Source organism: Gossypium raimondii, chromosome 6, assembly GCF_025698545.1.
Source record: "Gossypium raimondii isolate GPD5lz chromosome 6, ASM2569854v1, whole genome shotgun sequence".
In the NCBI taxonomy this organism is placed as follows: domain Eukaryota; kingdom Viridiplantae; phylum Streptophyta; class Magnoliopsida; order Malvales; family Malvaceae; genus Gossypium; species Gossypium raimondii.
Window position 1 is genome coordinate 47860480 of NC_068570.1, and position 7948 is coordinate 47868427.

Below are 7948 nucleotides of genomic sequence, written 5' to 3' on the forward strand. Positions count from 1 at the left end.
TATTAAATTTCATCTCCAATATCAATTTTAATTTCATAAAATTTCTTCACCCAACTCATTTTCCAAATTTTCTAGATGTTATATAGGAATTTTTTGGGTGTTACAACTATCTTTCGAGAAAATTTCATCTTCAAAATTTCTTCCGAAAATTTCTAAATAACACTCTCATTTTCAATTTATATGATCTCATTTAAGATAAATATTGATTCACTGAAAGCTAAGCCTTAGGAAATATAATAATTTTAATCATATTTTCACCAAATGATTTAAAAATATAACATATAAAATTTATCTTAAATGTTATTATACTCAAAGCTTGAGACATCAAAAGCTAACAAGAATTAATAGTTTAAGTATCCCATTTGACCAAAAAAGTTCAGTTTTTAAATGAGAAAACTAATATAGTTTGAAAGCCAATTTTGCATTTAAGCCTAAAACAACTTTTTATCAAAATAAAGTTCAAAAATCCAAAATCTAAAATTAATAACAAAAAATTGAGAACTGAATTAAATTACCATAGGATTGTATGAAAATCTAAAAGACTCGATTCAACTCAGTCATATGAAACTCTTTGAAATAATGTATTTCTAGAAATAAAATGTAATAAAAGAATTATCTTCGAATATAAATATGCAAGAGGTCCCGATATTATAAAATTAGGATTAATTTAGTCACTCTTGCAATTTTGTCCTTTATACCATTCAAAAGTGACTAGACAAACAAAATTGAAGACCGCATTAATTATTTGGTTAAAATATGTCATATGTTTTCATATTTTTAAAATTTAGAATTTAATCTTTGTACTTTTATTTTTAGGAATTTAGTCTCTTCACTTTTCAAATTAAAAATTACATTGTAATTAACCTAAATTCAACAAAACAAATTTAATAGTGTTAACTGTTAAATCTGAATTTTGAAATCTAAAAATAAAAGGACTAAATTCCTAAAAATAAAAGTACAAAGACTAAATTCCATATTTTCAAAAAGTACATATTTTAACTTAACTATTTTCATTAATACGTGACATATTTTTATCCAAAATTTCAAAAATAATAAAGAAGTTGTAAAATATTTTAAAAATCAAAACAACTAAATTCTTTTTTCAAAAAGTAAAAAAAATTGCATCCAATATTTCAAAAATTACAAAAGAATCTTAAAATTATAATATTTTATAAAAGAAAATCTAAAAATAATAGAAATTTCCAAAGTTATGAAAATTGAAAAAAAATAAAAATTTTGAAAAAATAGTTATTTAATTTTTTAAATAATTTTAATTTTGCTAGAAACTATTTGAATATTATATAATTTTTATATTTTATACGTTTTTGGATAAATTTTGTAAAATTTTGAAATTTTAAGAATTTTCCCAAAACATTGGAATTTTCATTAGTTTTTATTTTTGTTTTAAATTTTTCTATAATAGTTTAGAATCTTTTAAGAACTTTAGAATTTGTTTGTAATTTTTGAAAGTTTGATTAATTTTAATTTTTTATGATTTTTGTAAAACCTTTTGAAACATAACACGTTGAATGCATTAAAGAAAATAATTAATCCTATTTTTAATTTTTTTACTAACTTCAAATAATATAGGAAAATAAATTACTTTGTTTAGAGAGAAATTAAATTATTCATAACCTTAAAGTATAGGGAGTTCTGGGTATTTATACCAATATAAATTCCCCAGATTCAGCCGCAGAAACAGCCCACGATCCATAAAAAGGTGGATGGCGTTATGGTCAAGGCCATTTTCGTAATTTCAAAATCACAAGTGCCTAGTATATAAGGAGAACGGAACGCGTGATTCCAACGTCTTCGGAAAAGAAGAACAAGAAAAAAAGAGCGAATGAGTTCTGGCGTTTTAAAATCGATACTGTGACTCAAGGGTTAACTCGGAGGCGGCCATTGCTCCGTCTAAACATGGTACCGTAATATTTCATCCCTCTCCTGTTTTTACTTATTTAGATTTTGTTTCAGTAAATTTCTTTTGTTGAAAACTATGGGGGGATTTTTGATTTGTTTGTTTGATTAAAATACTCTTAGATGGAGAACAACAGGGGATCTATGTCTTCCATTGTAGACAAACATGGAGTTTTATCTAAACGTAAGTTGCGTTCTGAATCTGCTGCTGATGATTTATCTGATATCAATGACGCCGAGGTAAGTACATCACGGTTTCTTTTTCTTAAAAAATTATTTTAAAGTTTAGCTAATAAATTCATTGTAGGTTACTGGTTATCTTAACAACAACAAGGAGATGCTTTTCAAGAAGTTGATTTGGGAAGCTATGAATAAAGATTATCAAAAGGTATTTTAGGTCTTCTCTCTTTTTTGTATTTTAAAAAAAAATTCAAATTACAGTTATGGCAATGTCTTTGAGTTTATATTACATTTGTTTAGAACTCGAAAAAAGAGAGGACGGAAGTGGTAGAGAAAAAGGAAACTGATTACTTGTCTGAATACTTGGTCTTGGAGTGTAGGGAATGAGATAATGAATCTAGTTTGAATGTCGGATTGTGTTGTAGAATTTAAGCAATAAGCTGGCGGAGTGAGCCGTGAAGTCAGCTGGTGATCTCTCACTGAAAATTATCAATGAAGCTTGTAAGCAGTGTGCTGAAGGTATTTATTGTTATCCCTTAACGGTTAAGTTCATAAAAAGAATAGAGAATCTTTAGCCAAAGTAATTCAGGTGAGTTTAGTTGTAAAGTAATTGTTTTGGATACTGTTGTTCTCGTGTATTGCCTGGTTTAGAGGCATAAAATAAGTAATCTTTATCTTCCGAGTGAAACTATGAACTAGTGGAGTTTTATGAATTGGTCTGATTGCTAATTTGTTACTGCAATTTTCCATAAAACTAAATTGGTTACCAGGTTAGCGAAGAGGTCCATTAAATTTGAACTTAAATTTAGCTTTTTTATGCACTTTCTGCCAAGCAAAGATATATGTCTAGGTTCTGAGTGAATTATGATCAATGGGGATGAAAAATTATTAAGCAGAGAGGAAATATAACAAGGCATAAATGATGAGAGGAAGTATTTGGTTCATTCTACCTATGAGTATTGTCAATGGGGAATATAAAATACTTCTATGTTCTAAGCTGCACAAATTCTTAGCAGTCATGCCAACTGCTAATTCTTCATCTCTGCTGGTGGAGTCCAACATTAGAAGTGCTTAATTGGCGTTTTCATATTTGTTTAACATTCATATAACCACTTTCACACGCTTTCCATCATTTCTCTATGAATGTTCCAGACTGATATTTGTCCATGTATAGAACTACATTTAACTATACTTTTATCATTCGTTACTTTCTCAAAGTGCTACTAAACCATGCATTTCGTTTGTCATCCTGCTTGAACTGTTCAATCACTTGAATACACTTCATTGTGCACTAGAAACTTGTGTCACAAGTATTGCTTTTTACATTCTTTATTACACCTTTTGCTCTTTAGATATACACGGTTGAGTATTATTAGGGTATCTGTATACTCTTGCTTGGAATTTCAAAAACTGCATTAGCTACTGCTTCTAATTCTGTGCAACTTATTCAAATTCATCCGTATCTTATATGGCAGAAGAAACAAAGAAAGCCTGCTACAAGGAAAAAATCTTCTGCTAGGAAAGCTGTTGATAGCAGGATGGAGAAAGTAACGGAGGAGGAGGTGGTGGAGAAGAAAAAGGTAAGTAGTCGGAAAGTTGTTGGCTATTTCAACTGCCCCATCAGATGTAGAATATTCCTTGTTGAAGTAATGTCGTTTCATGCCTCCTTGAGAACATAGAAGAAAATTCCACTAATCTACAACGAATTTATTTACATTTCACGTCTTGCCTTGTTGAAAATCTTCTTTATATTTTATGGTTATTTGTAGGCTTTCTTTCGAGTAAGTTTTTAGGTCCATATTTGTTGGCATATTGATGTTGTTTTTTCCTCTTTTCTAGGGACTAAGTTCAAAAATCAACTATGATGCACTGGAGAAGCTAACCAATGAACCTGTATGCTCTCTCTCTCTACATAATATATATGCTATGTTGTTTTGGAGATAGATAATCCAGTATCGGTCGATTAGTAATTTTTACCCTGGAGTTTGATTCCTTGTAGGAGGAGAGAGATTCCGAAAAGGCTAAGAAGGAAGGTATAGACTCGAACAGAGACAGGCAGATTGAAAGAGAGCACTCCAAAGGAATATCAACTTTGGAAGATGGTGGTTTTGAGGAAGACAATTTTAGTGACGAGTCTGAGCACGAGAATGCTTATCTATGCTCATACGAGGAGGACGAGGAGTATGGTTATGGGGAAGATTATAGGGAAGATTATGATTATGAAGAGTTTTGATGTGATTTTTGTTGAGTTTCGAGGCATGCTATTTGGACACAATCATGTGATCAAATTTTGGGGGAAGCTTCTGCCCTACTCTAAAAGAAAAAAAAAAGAGTAAAAGCTTTTACCATGTCAACTGGTTATAAGTTACTTCGTGTGGAGACCAATAGAGCTTGTTATATAAATAGATTTATTGATATATATTATAGATTTTGTTATCAGTATAAAATGTTATATAAATAGTTAAATTGAAAATTCATTAAAAAAATTATAAAAAAATATATATTTTTTTGCATTATAAATTTTACAATTTTTCTATAATTTTGAAGAATTTTTATAAAATTGGTTTTCTAGTAAGAATTTGATTAGAAATTTGTTTTTCATTAGGAATTTGAGTAAATAGTTTATGGTTTTGGTAGTTGTTATAAATAGTGTTATTTAAGGAGATTTAGTGAGATATTTTGTTATCTATTATATAAATAGATTTTGAATTGAAGACGTGACATGTTGACTGGCGTTGATGTTGATTATCATTTGCCTCATTTCATAGGAAACCTCAAGTGGCTTTATTTCATTATATTACATACATATCCCAATTTCATTTTTATATTGTCATTGACATGATATAAGAGATGTCGGTTCTAGTCTATCTTTTCTATTTCTATATATGTATATAGAAAGTTTAAAATTCATCATATAATAATCTAGAAAAAAGGGAGGTTAATGATGATTTTAAAATTTTGAATAAAATCAATTCGGTTGTTATGGATGACGATAATCAATTTCTCATGGTCGGATAATCAATCCTTATGCATGACGATAATCAATTTGGTTGTTATGGTTGAATAAAATATTTTAATTAAATTTTATTATATTATTATTCTAATTCATATTCAAATTATATAATAATAATTTTGAATGGTCTAAAACTAAAAATAAATAAATAATGAAAATATATAAATATAATATTAATATATAAATTGTATAAAATTAAAATAAAATAAAGTAATAAATTACTAAAAATGAAAACATAAAATAAATACAATAATAGATAAAACGAGATACGACTTCCCTTAGATATTTTACACTCCTACAAAAAAACTTGTAATACCTACTCCATTTGTAATTCCATTGATTACTCGCCTATAAAAAAATGAGTTAATTTTGTCAATCCTCTTATACTTTTTGTTAAGGTATAATAATATATTTATAATAACTACCAAATCCATCAATTATTTACTCAAACTCTTAATGAAAACGCAATTTTTAATAAAATACTCAAAGTCTTTAAGGTCGAACTTTGTAAAAAGATTTATTTTTAATAGGATTTTAAGTATTTGGGTAAATAGTTGATAATTTTGATAATTGCAAAATTATGGAATAACTGATTAAAATTTATGAAACCTCATGGAAGCTACCCACGAATTTCCACAATGTTCGCATTTGGCTACGCAATGCTTTTTATATTTTTCAAAATAATGGAGCAATTTTGTAATTATTATTACTAATTTTGAAATAATATTTTAGTTAATTATAAATTTGATAATATAAAATATCGATAATTAAAATAAAATCAAATTCAAATGCTAAATGATAAATTGATAGTTATGAATCATAATTTTAACTTTAAAAATATATAAAACTAGAAATTTAATTTGAATTATTACAAATAATTGTTAAAATATTAAAACGTGATTTTACAATGTTAAAAACGACAAATGTCATAGTCTTGTTTGATTTGGTCCGTTTTCAGACTCTCTATTTCTCTACTGGTTTTATTTAATTCATAGCCCAGTTTCTTAAAAATTAAATTAATTGAAAATTAATATTTTCTTCCAATTAAAAGTGTGGTAAATCATAACTACAATTAACCCTTTCTATAATAATTTCGTTTGTTTGTTAAGATTTTACTTGTTATAGAAAGGTGACTTTTATACACTTATAACAATATGTTATAGAGAGATAATTGTTGTAAACCTACCACAGAATTCATATCGTGATTTTCCATCAAACAAAAAAAGTGAGAATTATGTTCAAGAAAGAAAGAAAGTGGGAACCAAATCAACCAAACTAAAATACGTCTACAAGGTGCATGCATTATTGCTTTTATGCATATTTTATTTAACATTCTTTCATATGATTAATTTTATGATTTATCAAATTAAATTAATTAATTTATCACGAGTTATTTAATTTACGTAATCAATTTATAAGTTTATGATGTTCCAAATTCATAGTAGAATATTTATTTAGGGAACGTAATAATCTATTAAATCGATGTTTTAAATTTCACTCATTGATGATTATTTTCATTTAGTAAAATATTTTAATAGATTTTTATGTGAAATTTAAAATTTTTATTGAAATGATTTTTAATTAATATCATTTTATTTTAAAAACTATAATTAATAGGTTTGCTTATACAAAAAAAAGCTATAATTTTACTTCAAAATTTAAAGAATATGCTGTAATTGAGAACTAATTTAATAAAAAAAAATGTACTTCTTAACTTTGGTGGTTGTTGTTATAAGTGAAAAGTTGTTATGGAGTGTAGAAACGAGGAGGGTACTTGCTTTCCAAACAGAAACTATGGCTAAAATAATGTTTGGAACTGTGACCACAGTTTCAACCATGAAATCAAAAGTGCAAAAACGTAAAGATGAACACCGAGATTGTTTATGCAGTTTGACCTCAATTTATGTCTACAGGGTCTTGCCCAGAGCAGTGATCCACTATCTCAATACAACCAATTATTTAAGTCCTAACATTGGTCTAAATCTCCCCAATTTAGCAACCTCACTGTTGTACAAAGACTAGACCACTCTCCCACTAAGCTTCCCCCTCGAAAGCTTAGTTTTGCAATATATAGATGTGAGAAAAACTTGATTCGACTCGAAAAAATAAAAATAAAATTGAATTTTGAGTTAAACAATCGAGTTATTCGAATTAATCGAGTTATTTGAGTCAACTCGAATTTTTTTCAAATTTCGAGTTCAAATCGAGTTTGATTTTCGAATTCGAATAACTCGAATAATTCGAATATCAAACTATAATAATTTACATTATTACCCCAAACTCCTAAACCTCTTCACTTTCCTCCCAAAACTTTTACCTCCTTCCCACTTCCCCAAACCCATTCCCCCCTCATTTTTTTTAATATTTCTCTCCCAAAATTTTATTCCTCCCATTTATTCCCCTCCCCCTCCAAAATTTTACTCCCTCAACCTCCAAAACTTTTTATTTTTCCACTAAACTTTTACTTCTCAACCTTTACCCCCAAATAAAAAATTAAAATCATCCAAAAAAAATTCCTAAACCTAAATAATAATAATTTTATTTATATCTACTATTTATATTATTAAATTAAATTTCACATTTTGTACTATTTATATTATTGAATTGTTTTATCATATTGAATCTTTATAAATTTTTGCTAAAATTGAATTATTAATGATGCCATAAAATATTCATATTAATATTTTATGTTGGTATCAATTTCACATTTTATCTTTAAGATAATTTTATTAGAAAATCATATTTTTACATTTAATATATTTTTAATTTCAAAATACATAGTGCTAAGAATCGGAAGATATTTGAAGCAACTAAGCAAGCAAAGAAGTTAACCCGTAT

General features: G+C 27.2%; 1 protein-coding gene across 2 annotated transcripts; it reads left to right on the forward strand.

Annotated features, from left to right (window-relative positions):
* Window positions 1-1761: 1761 nt before the first annotated feature.
* Window positions 1762-4563, forward strand: LOC105774693 (uncharacterized). Of its 2 annotated transcripts, none has more exons than XM_012597252.2 (6): window positions 1762-1920; window positions 2041-2157; window positions 2225-2305; window positions 3573-3677; window positions 3937-3990; window positions 4097-4563. In XM_012597252.2, exons 1-6 carry the CDS (start codon window positions 1918-1920, stop codon window positions 4328-4330), a joined length of 594 nt encoding a protein of 197 aa, XP_012452706.1. In that variant the 5' UTR covers window positions 1762-1917; the 3' UTR covers window positions 4331-4563. The 2 variants fall into 2 exon arrangements, with proteins under 2 accessions (XP_012452706.1, XP_052488252.1); XM_052632292.1 differs by having other exon boundaries at window positions 3576-3677.
* The last annotated feature ends 3385 nt before the right edge of the window (window positions 4564-7948 follow it).